Below are 19,035 nucleotides of genomic sequence, written 5' to 3' on the forward strand. Positions count from 1 at the left end.
TGCTCCAACATGCTATTGCCATTGCAGTGACATTATTGCTGACTTTTTTTTCCCCAGTGTACGCAAAGCGTCGTGCGTTTAGTCCGTGTCTATAATGGCACTTCGAGATTCCAGAAAAAAAGAAACTAACGTATACTTATGTACGCGGTCGTAGATGCGATTGCGCGTCACGGAGGCCGAGAGTACGGGGTGTATGTGTATACACGTACGGCTATGTACGCACCTTACGCGGGCGAGTGGCCATATTCGCTCGCACGCAAGTCGCGTGTACTTATATCTACTATGTCAATGTCATCTACGCCTGTACCCGATTCCCTCGAGTATATATGCGAACGCACATTCAACATTCTCGTGTCGCTTCGTGCGGACTGAAAATCGTGAGCACAAAATAGACGGCACACTTCTCAGTGCCGTGTCATGACCGGGGCCTCGAGGAAATTTCAAAGAATTATCGTTAAACATCGAGACGTCGGTTTTATGAGAGAAAAATCTCGGCAAATCGGCAAGCTCCGATGCTACCGAATCGGCCAAAGTTCTTTGACTCGATTGCGTCTATGCCGTCGGATTACTCGCTGTCTAAGTTATGCCGAGGACGTTTAATTAAACCTGCGCAATGGCGGACACGAACGCCTTCCCTGCGAGCATGCGTCATTGGTGTACCACGAAAAGACATATAAGTTCGCCAATGTTCAGAGAAAGAGGCATGGCGGAAAATACAGCAGATTTTGAATATAGACGGCATATTTCGCAGTGCCAGGTCGACGAGGCAAAAATCTCGAAGTACTACCGTTAAACATGGAGATTTTTACTTTATGACAGAAATATGCCAGTAAATCCGCAATGCCTAACGTTACCGAACACTCTACTCTACGAGTAGTTTTATTCATAGCGTCGAATTAATTAAGCACGATTGATTTCATCATATGTCCTTCGCTATGTTAATAACATTTATTTTCAATAATTACGAAGTATGGTAAAAATTACTGCGAATGTGCCACATTGTTTTATACATATTGCTTCGGAATATTTTCTCCGTAAATTTTTATAAATCATGAGATTTTGATGTCGGGTAACAAAGGTAAGGGTCATAAAAAACGTGGCACCGATTACAAAATACCGTCCAAACCGCGAATAGGGGTAAAAATACACCCCGATCGTTAATTAATTATTGCTTACTCTCTCGCGGTATGAAAACGTTCGTTATCGGCACTTTGCCGCCGTGTGTGTTGGATATATAAGGGTTTACCGAAATTAAGGAGAAACCTCGAGACTCGAAGGTTGTGTGCTACATAGAGGCAAGACCCAAGGCGGTCTGTCGGTGCGCATTAGTAAAAGAAGGGTATGAAAAGTAAAATGAACCTGTCCTGCCCTAAAGGAGAATTTATAGCTCCGAGAAGCGCCTCGACCTTCGGTACCAGTCGAGAAGCTAAATGCATTAGAGGCTACAGTTCTTCGTGACAATTATATAAAGTAGCTGCTAAGGTCTACGCGATATACAACTGCTTCGGCAAAGTCCAACCTACGCTACGCTTTTTTCGTACGGTTTGCATTTACGTTTTCGGTAACTTAATTTTAAGTAATATTAACGAGCCTTGAGTTAAGGATGCACGGAAAAGGTGTATATACTGAATCGATTATAAATTCCTAATTAGATTTACTTCGTGCCTATTGTTCCGAAGCAGAATTTCGGATGAGCTTTGGGACATTTTGCAAACAAAATTTGCAGCGGTGGTTGTCACTCCATGAGTAAGTTAATACATTTTATTTGTCGCTACTCTTGTCGACTCTTGTTTTGACGTTCCCCTAATAAAGCTATTCAAAAAAAGACGCTCGGAAAAAAAAATAAACAATCGGACTCGTTCAATTCCTCTGCATTTCGAACACCCTGTACTTCCGAAGTGTTCGGGTGAAACTTAAGGCTATAATAAATGTTCGAATAATCTTCAGGTATATAAAGTATGAGCATGTAAACAAAATGTAATGCTAACTCAAAACCGATCGATTGCAACAAAAAGTTGTTCCGCTTTAAGTACGGTCCTTTGGGCCGAAATTAAACAACACATTTTGTTAGTTTAAAGATAGTATACGTCTAATGAATGTCACTTTTACCGATATTATAATAAACTGTTTATAAAAATGACAATGTATAACGACTCATTCATTAAGAAACGTGATTCAACAAAATGATTGTTTTTGCGACGAAGGTACAATATATAAACGTGGCCAACGAGTTCATAAAAAAATTGATCTAATTCTTCCACATGAAATTATAACTTCTTTAGCTGGGACTTTCCAATCGAATTACCACTTCGGTCCCGGTAATTTGGATGGCGATTAGAAAAGCCCGAGTGCCATGAGTAAATATGAGAAATATACGAAAAATAAAGATCGCGATCAAATCATTCGACATGTTTTCACTGTTAGCCCCTATGATTTCCAAACAAATTTCATCTTTCACCTATCCTTAGCCCATGTGCCAACATTAAAATCTTGCATCTGTGGCTACTCTGCAACGTTAAGACAATGTCCTCATAAAATGATATCCCGTTCACACGATCCACAGATTGAATTATGTATATTCATCCCGAGTACGTGAACTACAGCAGAGAAGAAAAAGTATTGTAATCGCTGAAACAAATCATATCTGGCAGTATCATCGTGAGTTTACGAATTGCCGAAGGATTTGATCCGCGAGTCGGAATACTTATCATAAAAATACGGGATCGAAACTCGTGCAGTCTAAGATATACATTGTACTTAACGATAAGTATCAACGAGGATCGTTCAGTCAGCGTTGCTTCTTATAGGTCGGTAACGGGTCCGGAGAGGCTGGCGTTGCTGTTGCTGGGCGAATCGTCCAAGGAAGGCCCATCGGAATGTCCAGCACTTGAAGAACTTCTGGTATCGGGATCGCTCGAGGAGAGGGCGTCGTTGGTCCCCTCCCTGGGCCTAGCCTCCACCTTGGGGACATTGGGAGGCGTCGACGTAGTTGACGTCGACGTTGGCGTAGGAATCGTCCCGGACGCCACGAGTTCCCGGATGTTCGCCACGGTCTCCTCGTTGGAGGCGCCGTTCATCTTTTTACGGAGTATGCAGACCAGCTTCTCCAGTCTGACAAATCAGGCAACGTATTTGGCCCCGTTTCTTTCCCGACACGATCGAAAGGCATCCTCGTACGGAGCTCACTTTCTTCGTCTTTTCCTCGCGCTCTCGTTAAAGCGGCAAAGCGGCAAAGCGGCAAGGCGGCAAAGCGAAACCGTCAGAGCAAAGCTGTAGCGTAAGTGCCAAAAGCAGAGAATTCATCCGCACATTTCAAGGAAAATTCAGCGTCGCCTGCTTTCAAGAGTTTTCCTCTTGTCCGAGGATAATTCCTCGGCGTGTGCACGCGAGGGACGGATTCGGATTCTTACGCGAATTCTAAAATAAAGTTATCTGCTTTATTTACAGGACGCCGAGGCGCGTTCCCGTCGAGTCTTCGCGTCGTTTCGCAGAGTCAATATTAGGTATCGGTGAATTGCGAAGAATTTGTGAACGCGCGCGTCCGCGTACCGGAATGTCGGGTCGCAGGACGTGCGGAAGAATTTCCACGGCGAAGTACCGTGCGTGATTGTAAGAAGAATTTACGTTACGGGACCGTTGCAATTGTCATAGAAAAAAAGCTCCTTACGTTTGTCGAAGAAAAGATAATCGTTGTTGCAACAAAACGTACTCGCGAAAGGGTCGGTGAATTTCTCGACACAACGCATGGCATAACTCTGTAGCTACGAAAATTCTTTCGTAATTTTGTCCTGGTTTCAAATGTGCAGCAAATAACATTCCGTTAATAAAATTCTTACGAGATTGCGCAAATGTTAAGTAATTATTTTGACGAAGTCTCATGCTTTCAGACAACAGTGCCGTTACGATCGTTCGGCTTGTTATTCACAGAACGTTATCCCCTGGTTCTAAGTACTACATTTTTATTTAGAATAGTTTCGACCCGGGAAACTCTCCCAGTAAAAGGAAGCTGGAAGTCAAAGCTCCATAGCTATTCGTATCTTCAATTCCACGACCCCCGTTCGGTAAACCAAATTTTACATCGATTACAGTTCTCGCCATTCGGCACAAAAAATCCATTCAATTTAAATTTCATCGCCCGGTATTTGACGATAAAACCAAGAGCAATGAAATTAACATAAAGTTCCTGGGATATGAATGGACGAAAACAGGACTAAACATGAAATAAATACGCCTTTCAACGGTCCCAAGAATAAATAAAATATCTTATTGTATACAACATACACATTTTTTTCCGAAAAAGGAATCCGATTTGATTTAACGTGATCCGTCTGGGGCAATTGAATACTTTTCTGATTAGGTAAGACGTGCTCTGGGGACTGTTGTAATTTGTTTAATTTAAGGAACTGGACCTCGAGAATGGGCGGACGAAAGAATATGCTGCAAGCAAAGCGACGTAAGGGATATGCGAGAAAAATAAGAAGCATGCACGATGAGTGAATGAGAAACCTACGTGCTATCTCGATATGCACAGAGTAGCTGCTTAGTAAGCCCATGAGAACCCCTGACGACACGACGACCAAAGTTTGCGGTGCTCGCGCGGACGCAACCCTAAATGTAGGTTGTGGTGTAAGTGGTACGTGAGGGTGCTGTCGGGACTCTGGACGTTAGGACTCGAGTCGAGCAGTTCGGCATCTCGCCACCGTCGATCACGATTACGTCGGGTACTTCGACGATCGATCGATTAACAGTCGATCTGCTGCAAGGCTTCAAGCTCTCACCGGAAGCGTTCTTGGACTCTGGGGATTTGGCGGACCGAGGATCGGTGCTGCTAACAGAGCCAATCGTGTTACTACTGGGGCTAGAACGTGAACCCGTTTCCCCGGGATCTTTTATTTCATTATTTATACTACCTAAAGTCTCTAAGTCAGCGGTTACGAAATTACATCTCCGTAAATTTTCCAAGGAGTCCCTCGATGACTGTAGAGACTGGACGGATCCAGGGACGTTGTCGGTAGAACAGCTGATCGACTCAACATTTTCCAAGTTTGAATTTTTATCAGTTGTGTCTACAATCGGATCGTTCGTCTTGCGAATTGTGCGTTCGATCTCTTGTTTGACCCTGTTCGTCCTCGAGGTGTGTAACGTTGTTGCTTGAATTTCCGTTTCCACATTGATATTTTCGTTAAAACCCTCCGTCGAAGAATGACGTTCGTCGCCAATGTTCTTAGAATTCCTCAGAAGATCGCTCGTCCTCCAATTTAGAGATTCCTGTAATTTGTCATGTTTATTAATACCTCCATTTGCAATTACTAATCTATTATTTTCCGTTATTTTCTCGGCTTTCGTTCTATCCTGCCGAATCGGCGTTTCCGAGACGTTATGTCCAGCTCCATTGATGTTCTCAGAGATTCTAGAATTATTATCTTTGTCAATTCTTTTAACGTTAAGTACGCTTCTTTTTGACTTTTTCTCGGCTGTAGATTTGTCATCGTCTCGTGGGGTTTCACATGCTGCAGTTGTATTTGTCGGCGATGAAAAGTGTCTCCCGCTACTCGAGCTAGACCCGTCTTCCATAAATTTGGGGGAGGAACTCAAAGATGTGCCGTTGCGGGCTCGTTGGTTGCAAGAAGAGGCACTTTTCGCCAAATTTGTGACGATCCGTCGAGGTGGTCCCGACGTTTTCGCGACTTTCCGGGACGGCTGAACCTTTTCTGGAACGCGACTCGCCGCTGTCGATCGAGAGGAGGAAAAACTGGACGTGGACGAGGTCGGAGGTGACGTGGAAGTCGTGGTGGTACGCACGGGGGTGCTGGTTGTACAGGGTGTATCGAAAGTTACAGGCGTGACAGGTCTTGCTACTGCGTTTACGCACTTTGACGCGTGGTGCTCAGCTAGGGTCCTCGAAGCCATGGCCTCCTGAAGCTCTCGACGAAGAGCCAGGACCTCCTCCTCGAAGGCTGCGATCTCCCGACCTTCGTTACTATTCAAGAGTCGCTCCAGTTAATGGTACATTTAGGAACTCGAATTTTCGTAAAACGAAATTGTCAAAGAAATTGTCAGCAGCATCGTAACGATCATAAAATCCTTGCAGAAGTAATTACTGTTAAACCAATAAATTTAGTCGCGCAGACTTCTCTAATTGCGGATGATAATATTATCATTGACTCCGTTTCCACCGCCGACTTGAATTTTTCTTCTTACGGAGGCTGACCAACTGTGTCACTAATAAACGCGTTACCAGAGCAACTAGAATTTTACTCATTTTTTAATTCCAATTCGTATTTCCTCAACTCGGTTAACAGTGGATTCAGTTACTTACTTAGCATGAAGCTTGAGCCCGGTAACCTCTTCCTCCAGCCTGGCGATGCGCTTGTCGCACTCCACCTTCTCCTCCGCCATCTTGTTCAGCCGGCTCTGAAAGCAGAGTGACATTAATTAACGAATTCCGATCGATATAAGAGAATTCCAGCCCGTTTTAACCGGCCAAATTCTTCTTAGGTTCTAAAGGATCATTTTCGCGTAGGAGGTCGCAAGAGTCGAGGAGTTGGTGAAAAGTTCTTGGCGTTCAATTAGTAAATTACGCCGGCAGACCACCATGGCGCGTCGGCCATATTGGCGGGCTGATGAGGCTAATGGATGGCTGAAACCCGAGAAGATCGAGCAAAGAGGGAAAGAGCCCAGCCAAAGGGAGAGGCCCGATGCTCGCTAAGTGCCCTCGTCTCGCCCCACCGCGGAGCTTCTTTTACGGATATGCCGGGGACGAAAACCCTCGCATCGCACGGCGTCCCCGCCGCATATTACACGGCACGGTCACGCTCGACCCGCCTGAAACCCAATCACTTTTCGACGTCACGGATATTTCCTATTACGTCTACATTTGTCCCCCCTCTGTCCTACCCTGCCCTGCCCTTCCCTTCCTCGATAGGAATCGGATCTCTCGCTCACCCGGCTTCCTAATCGGACGATCCCACGAAGAGAATCGTCGACCTCATTGAAAGTGAACCTCGATCGAAGTGCGAGGAATCAAAGAATTAAGGGAATTACGGAAACATAATATATAGGCAATACGTCGTATAAAATAGTTGCGTTGCTTCTTGAACGACATTAATGTTTTCTCTCTTATATTCTTTTCTCAAATGTCCCTTGCACCTCGATGTTATATCTCAGAACTTTTGTTCCCTCATCGGGCGAGTTCGAAATTTCGTTCCAATATACTGGTGTCTCGCTATTATTTATAATTTTTGCAATATATTTACATTTTTATATGTAATTACCTACAGCAATGGATCGATTTCTTGACCGATATAGTTATAATTAATTTGTAAGGAATTCACGAAAGGCAATACATTTTGTTGTTGCTGCTTGCAGAATGAAAAGAACAAATATACTTCTGCGGTCTATCTCTTGGGGTGAATCCCTGGACAGTTAAGTCTTGGTATTGCTACTACCAACATTCACGTAGGTACATATGCGGAACGACCATACGTGAAAAATAAGAGACAGAGCGAGAGAAAGGGAGAGAGAGCGCTCAGCAGTCGCATCACCTGGCGGTCCTGATCAAACATCGCACATTGGGCAAACAATGCCTTCACCATCGTTCTATGGAAGGCTGACTGTCCCAAAAGCGCTTGGACCCTGTGCTATTACCCCGAAGAAAAGAGAAAACCCAGGGAAGAGAGGGAGAGATCGTTTCGCTTTGTTTTCCGTTCCCACATATCCTGAACCATCGATTTTGATCTTAGTCTTAATTTTATGGCTCCACTCTTATATTTCCGGCGGTTTATAGCTAAACCTACGTCAAGAAAATGAAAGATCCTTGACGACCTCGTGTGCTTTCTTTACCAAACTTTAGAGGAAAATTACATTAACATTGCACGAGGATGGATGTCATGCGAATACAAAAAGTATATAAATATGTTACAAAATGAAGAGAACATATTTTGTTAATAATTTTCTGTAGGTAGTTTAAATATCTTTTGTAGGAATGTTTTTCGTGCCGTAGACTTGATATAGAAATGTGAATTCTTATTTATGCCGTGTAAATGATAATTACGTGTTTTTGTTTAGCATATTGTACGTAAAATCCCGAGAAATCAGTATCATCCGAAGTACTCTACTTTAAAACACCGTCACGCGCAATAGTATAGCAGAGATAAGTTGGTAGGATAGTATAGTAGACTTGGAGGTTCACCTTAAAGTTGTGTCATAAAAACTGGCCCATATTCCGGAAACATAATAGGACCGCCGTTCAAAGCACAAAGGAACCGAAATTTATTGCTTATACCTTTTGATTACTCGATCATAAAAAAAAAGGCGAATAAGGTGCACGTATTAAAACCGGAAATGGTTATCTACTGTACAAAATATCCGCATGTATCATCTCGAAATTTTAAGGAATAACTAATTATTCAGAAATTGAATTTTAATTCAATGTCAATGCTACTAGTTTAATGCGTAATAAATTTGTATTTGTATTCATAATTGATAGTAACTTACTCTCAATTCCTCTATCTCTGTAGACTTTGGAATTTGTTTCTCTTCAATTGTAGATGTTACTTTACTTATCAGTATTTCCTCTCGCAATTTGTTTGCATCTCTCATCTCTCGGACAATATCTGAGGTAAATATAAATTTAAATTCATTTGTACATATTGAAAACTTTAACAAAATGGAATATCTCCGTTTTGTGAAGTGGTATGTACTCTTTATAAATGAAGATGTAATATACAGAGTTTATTCAAACATACAGTATTTGTGAATAACATTACCTGTTAGCATTCCAGGCTGATAGTCAGTAGAGTTACTGTGTTTAAATTGTGCCAGTTCAGACTTAACATTTTCCAAATCAGATTTCGTTTCATGTAATTCTTTAAATAATTGGCTGTTGCTTTCTTTAAGTACAGTCATCTAAAATCATACCATATAATATATTAACATATAGAAAATGTATGTATTTATTTATAACAACATATACAATATACAGTTTAAATTACAGAACATAGTTCCATGTTTAACAGAAGTATAAACTATAATCAAAATATCTCACCTGTTCAACTAATGATAACACAAGTTTACTGCTACGTCCAATAGTCGTTATTGAACTACCGCTTTCTACACTTGCCGAGTCATCGCTCTGTGAATTATTTGAAGGTTCTGCTGGACCCAAACCAGGATCGGAATACCTTCTATGTTCAGAACTTAATTCTTCTCTACCATTTGCATTATCATTATTAGCGGTTGGTGGTAAACTGGCATAATCTCCATTTTGATAGCCACCAGATACTGAACAATTTAATTCATTTTCTTGTAAACTGGAATAACCATTTGTTAAAGGATGTCCTCCAATGTGACTTCCCATTCGATGAGATTGAACAAAATTTCTTCTAAGCCTCCCACGAAGAGGCCTGTAACTAGGTCTTGGAATTGGTTGAAGTAGTTGGTACACAGGTGGTAAAGATACAGGCTCCATGGTATACGTCATAGGCATTGCAGAATATCCGCAAACACTTGGGTCCGACATCGTAGCAAAGAGACGCTGTCCATTGGAAGCTACCAATTGTTGTTGTACCTCTGGTTGTTGCCAAAACATATGAGCATATTCCATACCTGACACTTGTCCTCCATCCTGTTCAACTTGTCTGTCATTACCCCAGCTACCAGTCGAGTTCTTCCGATTACTCCTTTTCTTGTTCTTTCTTAAATGATTGCTAGAATTTGGATTAGATGACCCTGATTTTAAGACGTGTGACCTGCAAGGAACTTGTCTTTCTTATCAAGAGAAGCTAATCAAGTGCAGGTCATTGAAATAGAATTGGTTTGATAATAATGTAAGACTCTTACCTTTTGTTGTCCATTTTTGTGATCCTCAAAAATTATCTCTTGATAATTTCAAGTTAAACAATTGTGGAGTAAGTACGAAGGGCAGTTCATGTGAAAAATTAAAATGTTCTAGGCAAAAAGGCACAAAGCATACGTCCCCTCTTCCTTAATGAAGTCTAGTGACGTTAGAGACGTCACTGACGTTCCGCAGATGTATCCATTATCGTAAATAAAATCTAACAAAGTTCAACACACGTTTATATCGGAATGTTTCAACAGAAAGTCGCAGAAAGTGGTCATAGCCTACGTTTTACAACTTTCGTGGAGTGAGTCCCAATTGGACCCTGGCCATTTGGACACGACACAAAGATGGCGGCAAGGTGGCTGGCTCACAATAATGGACACCGGTTTCGTGTCTAGATAATCTTTCGAAACGATAATTTTTTTATTAATTTCGGTAGCCTATAAAAATTGTATCTACAGTATAACTCAACTCTTGAGCACCCACGTTGTAATTTTGCCTGTATCATTTGCGGATAAAATAAATGAAGTAAGTGAAGGGTAAAGTCAAAAAGGGCGCCACGAGTGTTCTTCCCTTACCATCAAATGCGAGCAGTGTTGGTAAACGTAGGTAAGCCATCACCGTCAACTGCCGCATGGTATTACCATCACGAGTACGTGAGCCGCTAGCGGCGATTGGTAGATGGCACCGCCATCGCGAGTGTGCGAGCCCCTACCAGAAATTCGTTGCGCCGCCCTTGGGGGCAAAAACGATGAAAGCTAACGTGCGAAACCAGAGGGCAGCACAGAATGCGATCGCGCGAACCTGCACGTAAGCAATCTCCCAACTAATCTCTGGTCAGTGGTGGGGTATGGCGGCCACGGTCGATGATTAGTAGGTGCTCCAGCTGGCACTGCTTGGAACGGTTACGCGCGCCACCATCAGCACCGCCGAAAGATCTAGAGACTGGGCGAACGGAGCAAGCAAGTAGTGCACCTGTCAAGGAAAATCGATCAAACGCAGGTGTCGCGGTGGACCCTCGGCCGACTTCGTGCTGTACGGTGATCTTTGGAGACTATTGCCGACTCTGCTACCGTACACTGGTAGGGGGGCTGAGGGAGTCTCGTAGAACACGGGGGCGGAGCGGCGCATCAGCGGATGGCGGCTGTCAACTGATGGGCTCGGTCTATCTCTTTCGGCGCGACGCTTCTCTCAGATGCTCCCTGAACTCCTCGACATCCAAGGGAGGCTTCCTTGAACCTTCTATGACTCTACAAGCGTAACGTCCACCTTTATGACATCTGGAAAAGAGACCATGGGGTAAGTGGACATCCGTGGAACGCCTTTTAAGGCCGTGCATAAAGGGCGTACCGGATGATATTGCAACCTTTTTGCGTTCATCGAATCCACCGCAAGAATGAAGACGCCCGAAGATATTTGCCCCTGTAATTGTCTCTATGGAGCCCGCCCTCTTAGTACGTAATGTTAATTTCCTGTACATTGCTCCTGCTGCACACATTCTCAATTGCAGTTGTATATGGGGTAAATGTCTTTTTCTTATTACATGCATTATGTGAATTTACCAGATTTGATACTAGGGCCATCAACCTGTAATCATTTCTCTATAGTTCACCAATGCTCTCTTTTACAGGACATGTAACGTGATTATGCTATTTATAATGTTCAAAAGGTAGCATATTGTAATTAAAAATGAACCCTTTTTAATTTTAGAACTTCATGCTCCAGGTGTGAAATGTCTCTTCATTCCATTGGAGCATCTAAAATCTATCACGTTCGTGTTTCTGTTGAGAGGTAGCGGTTTATCATCCTATCTTAACGTTCGGTTTGAAAATTTGCAACAATGATATTATCTAATGAGCAATGCTTAATTTAAATGAAGTGTTAATTATGATTTCATATATAATGACTAATTTTTTTCATAGCAGAAACGTGTTGGCTTAAGAAAAAAGATAGGTTGGATGTTGTATAGTTGTATCTTTAAAAAATAGATAAAATTTATTGCAGGAAGATATTTAAATGATTGCAATAATTTGGAACGATCCAATGCACTTGTGTATGGACAATAAGTAGAAACTACATATTTCTATTATGATTTAAAAATACTTGCGATGTCTTATTAATTATTTAAACATGTTAATCTAAATTTAAGTCTTTTAAAAATTATTTTGTCAATTTCTATTAACTGTGTAATTTTTTAATATTAATTCCAGTGAACAACCAATTTTCACGTGCAAAGCGCACGTCTTTCATATCGATCCTAAGACCAAAAGATCTTGGGTTCCAGCATCTACAGCAGCTGTATCAGTGTCGTTCTTTTACGATTCAACCAGAAGTCTCTATAGGATCATCTCTGTTGAAGGCAGTAAGGTAAAATAGCAACATATACATAAATAGAGGATTAATTTATAAATCCAAGTAAGTTTTATTTGTATATTTATAAGTAATAGGTCTTAGTGTAATTACTGTTGTCATTATTTATAATAAATAATTAATACTTTGTTCATTAACTTAGGCGGTAATAAACAGCACTATTACACCAAATATGACATTCACCAAAACCTCTCAAAAGTTTGGCCAATGGTCAGATGTCAGAGCCAATACGGTTTATGGTCTTGGATTTTCGTCTGAAGCTGAATTGGGGAAGGTATGGGTTTTTTTGTATATATTTTGATTTTTTTTTTGCAAGCAACAAAATCTTTTTCCACGCTTCATTTTATATAGTAGTCATGAGTGGAATATTTTATGTGTACACAATGAACGTTTAACCCCAATTTCATTTTTGAACAGTTTATTGAAAAGTTTCATGAGGTGAAGGAAGCCACAAAGATAGCTGGTACCAAATTGCAGTCGAACAGCTCATCGGTAACGCCTGCTACTAGTGCTAATGTCAGTCCTATAACTTCACGATCTGGTATGCCTTCATCGGAGCAAGACCTCATCGATCCACCCAATTCTTCAATGATCAGTTCCAATGTATCGGCATCGAATAATCCAAATCCTAATGCCAACATGATCTCAGCTCAGAATAGCGTGTCTTCGGTAAGCAGCAGTCCATTACCTGGCAATTGTCAGAATAAAGCTGATGACGAATTGAAAAGTACAGTCCATTCAAGATCGCAAAGTATTTCTCAGCAGAGTACAGAGAGCCCACAACATCAAGGAAAGTCAACACAACTTAACACAACGCAAGGTGGACAAACAACAGAAATGCATCTTAAGTATGAGAACGACAGGCTAAAATTAGCTCTTGCTCAGAGTTCTGCGAATGCAAAAAAATGGGAGGTATGCTCAATTATGATACATATATACTTTTCTAGTATATGGAACTTTTTAGCAGTAACTTTCATATTAGTTTAATAATAAGAGGTCTACTTTAGTATGTTTTTTTCTTCTTTTATAAAATAGTGAGTATGATGAGTACATTTCTTAATTGATCTTACTGTGTAAGCAAAAAATATAATCAATGTTTATATCATTCTTAGTACAGACGTTAGAAGGCTGTAAGTAATGTTCTGCTTTAGGTCGAGTTAAGTACATTGAAAACCAACAATGCGAGATTAACAAGTGCCCTACAGGAATCCACTGCCAATGTGGATGAATGGAAACGGCAATTGCAACTTTATAAGGAAGAAAATAGTAGGATAAAAACAAAATATGCGGATTTAGAAATTAGCAAAATTGCGGAAGGCAACAGTGAAGCACTGAGGCTGAGAGTTGAAGCACTGGAAAATGAATTAAGGACACGAAATGAAGAAATCAAAGGACTAACGATGGTGACCAAAAATAAAGACATTGTGGTATGTATTAAAAATTTCTTAATGTCAGCGAAATTGTTATGAGTACAATTTTAAATTTCGCAGGCACTTCAAAAAGAAAATGCAGAACTTCGTGAAATGTTAGACGTAGTCCATGAACAATTAGAACTTGCATTGAGTGCAAACAAAGTCCAAAAACAAAATTTGGATACACTAAATGCCAGATTAGCAGGCTATATACAGGATTTGGTCACGGTGCATCGAGAGATTACAAACACGTTGCAAACTTAAATTATTCTTAGATACGTTTTGGATTCTTCCTATTGTACACCCTATGTTGTAAGGGGAGTACTATAAAGGGCCACGTTCCAAAAAAACACATATCGTGAATATGCGGTTTTTAAAACTAGAAGCCTGTAAAATATTTTATATTGGTTTTTCCAGCGTTACAATTTTAAACGTTCGATCTTGTCGAGACCAAATGGTACTGTCTTTTTTAAGATAAATGAACTGAGACGTTACTATCAATTGTAAACCCTTTTATTTAACATACTTTGGCTGTATGTTCTTTAATGTTTTATTGAATTTGCAATTTATTCGTCACTAGAGCTTCGTATTTTTTACAGTATGTTTGTAATTCCAGTATTTTATAGATTATACTGTTACACGGACACAAACGTGACATCTATGAAAATAAATAAAAATGCTCAGAGTTATTTACAAGCCGCTTATGAAGAGTTATGAAACATATCTTAAGCAATGTAATTGATATAATAATATTAAATATGTCTTTTTTTGGAACTGCTCTCTCAGAAGAACAGATCACAGGTAACCACGAGCATGATCTTTAAAGAATGCACAATCGGAGGTAGAATCTCGTGGCGACGAACAATTTCTTGGGACAATTATATAACGTAATTATATGTTCATACCGATCCGTTGTTTATAACACATCTATATTTACAGTATATGGATACAATCGATTGAAGAGTGTTTGGCCTGACTATTATTCAAGTGATATTTCAGAAGCGATGTAAATTAAAATGTAAAGATGTTTAGAGATCGTTTGAGAGCATATTCGCTATTTAAAGTTAAAGACAGCTGTAGTGCTGAGTACTGTTTAAATTAGGATATATTTATATTTATATGAAGTACTGTTTTTAATCGATGTCGGGTGGCAAAAAGAAATAAACAAGAGATGTTTTAAATCGTTCCTGTATAAATATCTGGGTACACACGTGGTTACAATATGTTCCAGTAATTTGTGAAACGAAATAGTTCGCACATCGATATTCAGCTTATGTACCTACGGAAGTCTAACACGCAATTGTAATGATTATTGAGTTTACAACTTTAGGCCCAATATTCTTCAATAATCGAGTATTTATATAGCACTTGTCAATAAAGTTATCACTCGCACAATAATTTTGGCCAGCCATCGTAACAGCGCAAATGAAGTTAATTGTCGCTTTTTTTACGAGTAATCTGTCAAAGCTTTAGCATTGTAGCATTTTTACAACGCGCTGACATTAACTGTTGCCATATGCGCATGAGGGTCTAGAGCGAAGAATAGGGATCAAAAGGAGTTTTCAAGTTGAGGAATTGGAGTCAAAAGCCTTGCATTTCATGTGCAATCCACGTAATGAAATAATTACAGAACGCTTCCATGTTTGTACTAAAAAGCCTACAGACTCTGAATCTTGTCATTGAGACTGACAAACTTGAGTCCTGTAGTCAAGTAATCATTTCGGATCGTGTATTTGTATTTTATTTCAGTATTGTTAAAGATATTGAACATTCAAATTATTTCAGTGTAAATTATTTTCAACTATAAAAACTTGCTGACATTTTAATTGACTATTTCGCTATTAAAAAGTTCAGTACACGAATCCGAATATTTAAACAATTATCGAACGGTTCCTTGATCGTCGTCTTGCTTACTGCGATAGACTTTCACTTGCGATATTTTTTGGTAATGATTCACACTGCACGATCTCTTGTATCAAAAGGGCAAACAGTTTACATCCTCGTATCTCGAATACATAATGAACAGACCTCGAAAAAGAGATACAAATCGCATCGCACACAAATAAGCCTTATAACTAGTTTGAACTGCTCAGAAAATCAGTGTACACCTAGTCGAGAAAATGTGTCATTATACAGTTTTTTAAAATTATTTTGACGGCGATACCCGTCTGACTAAGATAACTGATAAATGTAGGGAGTATTCGTTTTCCGAGCATCGGTTACTTTTTCATTGATCGAGTGCTCATGACAATATTTTCGGATTTTGAAAAAACATTTGATAGATTTATTTTTAATAATTATCCCGAAGCCCTGATAGTACATCTTGTACGTGATACCAGAGTTCACGTGACCTGTGAATGCTCACGCGTTGTAGTATTTTAATTTTAATAATAGTTTTAAGCAAGACACGTAGATAATTAGAATAATTTTCAGTCGATCTGTATAAAGTTATGCATTTTTATTATCGAGCGGTACATGGTTGCCGTTGATCTGATACGTAAAATATTTATATGTATACCAAAAACTTGTATTCTTTCATTGGAAACGATGAAAGTGGCAACTTGTATGAAGTTTTATATTTATATTGCATGATACATTGAGTGTTTACCAAGCCGAGGGTTCAAGAAGTGGTCAATAGCATATTCGATGTAATAAAACAGTTGGATTTCACTTCTTGTAGTCCTAGAGTTTATGTTTATGGTTACTTTATTTAACATTTCATTTGGTGCCATAAATTCGGTAATGTTGCTCTGTTTAATACAAGCCATGAACTGAGATTCGATTTGTAACTTTTGTCTTTGTCGCTTTCTTAACCTAATTTTTTTAACCTAAATTATTAAGTTTCATTTGATCTGCTGTAAAAAAAATTGCAAGAGAAGCAAAGACAAGATGCCATGTAAACATTGTGTTAAACAGACTTCTCATGATTTTAGTACAATTACAATTTTAGTTGGCGTTATTAGTCGAACTAAGATTAATGATATTTATAGAATTTGTATAACGTCCATTTGTAACGTCAATCTTTTGTCCACTCTTGACGGTATAACAGCTGTTAAACTATCTAAAGTTTCATAAATACAAGTACAATATTAAAACAACCGTATGGGAAGTCCGAAGATATAGACTTTATGAATGTAAGTCTAGTCGCCCTAGCTTTTGTCAAAAAAAAGTCAAGAGTTGGATGACGACTTCTTTTAATACATAGATTGAGTTATCTTTTAAAATTCTGTAATGTTAGCTTTTATATCGGTCACTATGAGAAGTTTTTATACTCGCTTTTTGTAATTATTGCATTGCAAAATGCATTGAAATGGACGCATTTTCTCTTATAATGAAAGGCGATCTGTAAGCAAGGATAGATTTTGTTTATAAATAAATATGATTTATTTCTACTCCATGAAACAGTACCTATAACCCATGGAGGTATATGGATATCAGTCGTCATCAATTTTTTTCATAAGTTTGGTTTTCAATTGACTGATTTATTTTACGATTTTTGGCTTTATTTAATGTAGAGTGAAATTAATATTGGATCGAAGGACTAGAAATGTGATAGTTAATAGTTTTCGCGAGTACTTCCGATGAGAAGTAATAAAATATTGGTAAGGAGTGGTCAAAAGAGAAAGTATTTCCCGTTATGCAAATAATTTTGCGGCATGATTATAAGCGTGTTTAAAGAACGATGAATTTCCGATAGCTCAAAGAGCTATGGTGCACTTTGCCGGACGATATCGGACGACCGATTTTGATAAGTGAAACGCACCGTGCATTAAGATGATAATATTACGGTTGTGACGAGTTTCAAACTTTTCCGAGGCACAAGGAATCTAGTCCAATGAATTGACTCGAACCTGGTAGAAATTGCGGGACGAATTATTGTACGCCATAAGGATTTCGTAATATTGATTAGGTAGACTTGTTAAGTCCGAATAACTTTGCAAATAATATTAATATTGAAGCGATAGAATATTAATATTCTATGTAATCGCATTATAAATAAGTATGTAAGTAATATACGATGATTAATTCATATGAGTAAGCAGTTAGAGGGACACGAAGGAGGAGAGACGAGATGCGTCTGTTTCGTTGATCTTCGTCAAATTATAATTGTACAGAGTACATTCGCTGCGACGTCGCGGTGATAACTATCGATACTTCACTATACATAGATAGACAATTTCTATAACTAACCGGTGTCTCTTATCACGAGTTCAGCATTCGGAGCGCGCTAAACGACGTACGGAATACTTGTGAGACCGCATCTTACTACAGTTTAGAGTATTTCAAAATATTAACGACAATTCTTTGTAGGTAGTCGAGTCCGATTAACGAAATACTCGCTTTTAAAACTGAGGAATATACCGTAATTGTCGATCTCAAGGTACTGGCGATGAAGTGGAGTAGTACTTAGCACCGTTTGAAACACCTTCAATGCTAAAAACCGAGAGAGTGATTATAAGCTGAGTTGAAAGCACGGTTAAAACTATATATGAAGGAATTTTTTATGAGTATATTGAAAAATCATATTTTATCTTTTCTATTTTTCTGTTAATAATTTCCGATGAATCCCTAAAGGAACGCTTAAATATATTCCTTTTTAAGTCAAATGACAATGTAATTCCTTCCTTTTTTTAAGAATTTCTATCAGAGCCTTTTTTTCAAGACTGATTCCTTGTCAATACCTCTGGGGTCTTTCTTAACGCGCTGGCTTCCAATCCTCAATGTTAACTTCAGTTTCTTTTTTGAATTCATCGCTTAAACGATTAGCATTTGGTTAACAATTGTTATGACTTGGAGTGCTATTTAGTGCTAGGCACATTAATTGTGACACCAAGTAACTATATTAATGTAACAAGGTTAAGAGCGCACACTTGTATATGGTAGCCAACGCGTTGGGAAGCTAGGTAGATTTTGACACTGAAAATGCGAGATTTTGCAATAAGGGGACTTATCATCAACTGTACGGTCGTTTTGTGAACCGGTGTAACTAACGATTGAGAAAAGAGTAACCGTCTAGAGAAGGAAAAAGAGCAAGATTTATGGATCCGTTGTATTGTACAGTGAGATGATATTGCACGTCGATCATTTCAATGAATAAAATAGCGATAGTTTTTGAGGTCGTTTTTATTGTGTACGCTCACTAACTTTCTCGAGAGAATTTCATGGACGCAATTCTTCAAGTTCCTCCACGGTTACCACGGAATAAGCACAGTAAACCTGTCGGTGAATATTATGTACCGTAAAAGTAATATTTCCGATTTATTCGAAGAAAAATGGATTTGTGGTTACAAAGAAATGAATTCCACTATATGTGTACATATATTTATGCCACGATGTATACCGTTCTCTTTTCCTTCATTTTGTCAATAGACTTCTTTTATGAAATGTTTATTATATTTCTCCGGAATATTT

General features: G+C 39.2%; 2 protein-coding genes across 5 annotated transcripts; one reads left to right on the plus strand and one right to left on the minus strand.

The window, feature by feature from the left end:
• Positions 1–2,993: 2,993 nt before the first annotated feature.
• Positions 2,994–10,073, minus strand: LOC105702778 (bromodomain-containing protein DDB_G0270170). 2 transcript variants are annotated; one of them, XM_012430611.1, is made up of 7 exons: positions 9,841–10,073; positions 9,047–9,749; positions 8,769–8,907; positions 8,497–8,615; positions 6,320–6,414; positions 4,911–5,980; positions 4,624–4,825 (listed from the first exon to the last, which is right to left on the minus strand). In XM_012430611.1, the coding sequence occupies exons 1-7, from the start codon at positions 9,852–9,854 to the stop codon at positions 4,767–4,769; spliced, it is 2,199 nt and encodes a 732-aa protein (XP_012286034.1). In that variant the 5' UTR covers positions 9,855–10,073; the 3' UTR covers positions 4,624–4,766. The 2 variants fall into 2 exon arrangements, with proteins under 2 accessions (XP_012286033.1, XP_012286034.1); XM_012430610.1 differs by having other exon boundaries at positions 2,994–5,980.
• A 669-nt stretch (positions 10,074–10,742) lies between these two features.
• Positions 10,743–18,737, plus strand: LOC105702787 (homer protein homolog 2). Of its 3 annotated transcripts, none has more exons than XM_012430625.1 (7): positions 10,743–11,140; positions 12,052–12,208; positions 12,354–12,485; positions 12,629–12,880; positions 12,974–13,123; positions 13,363–13,638; positions 13,702–18,737. In XM_012430625.1, the coding sequence occupies exons 1-7, from the start codon at positions 11,115–11,117 to the stop codon at positions 13,885–13,887; spliced, it is 1,179 nt and encodes a 392-aa protein (XP_012286048.1). In that variant the 5' UTR covers positions 10,743–11,114; the 3' UTR covers positions 13,888–18,737. The 3 variants fall into 3 exon arrangements, with proteins under 3 accessions (XP_012286048.1, XP_023290736.1, XP_012286047.1); XM_023434968.1 differs by having other exon boundaries at positions 12,977–13,123; XM_012430624.1 differs by having other exon boundaries at positions 12,629–13,123.
• Positions 18,738–19,035: the final 298 nt, after the last annotated feature.

The sequence above is a fragment of the Orussus abietinus genome, unplaced genomic scaffold (assembly GCF_000612105.2).
Source record: "Orussus abietinus isolate OABI.00-Male unplaced genomic scaffold, Oabi_2.0 scaffold117, whole genome shotgun sequence".
Taxonomy (NCBI): domain Eukaryota; kingdom Metazoa; phylum Arthropoda; class Insecta; order Hymenoptera; family Orussidae; genus Orussus; species Orussus abietinus.

Coding starts and splice junctions, on each gene's coding strand:
- LOC105702778 (XM_012430610.1), bottom strand. Junction 8,908..9,046: donor TGTTATCATTAGTTGAACAG/GTGAGATATTTT, acceptor GTATGATTTTAG/ATGACTGTACTTAAAGAAAG. Junction 6,415..8,496: donor CAGAGATAGAGGAATTGAGA/GTAAGTTACTAT, acceptor CTCTGCTTTCAG/AGCCGGCTGAACAAGATGGC.
- LOC105702787 (XM_012430624.1), top strand. CDS start 11,115: ATGACATCTGGAAAAGAGACCATGGG. Junction 12,486..12,628: donor CTGAAGCTGAATTGGGGAAG/GTATGGGTTTTT, acceptor ATTTTTGAACAG/TTTATTGAAAAGTTTCATGA. Junction 13,639..13,701: donor CCAAAAATAAAGACATTGTG/GTATGTATTAAA, acceptor TAAATTTCGCAG/GCACTTCAAAAAGAAAATGC.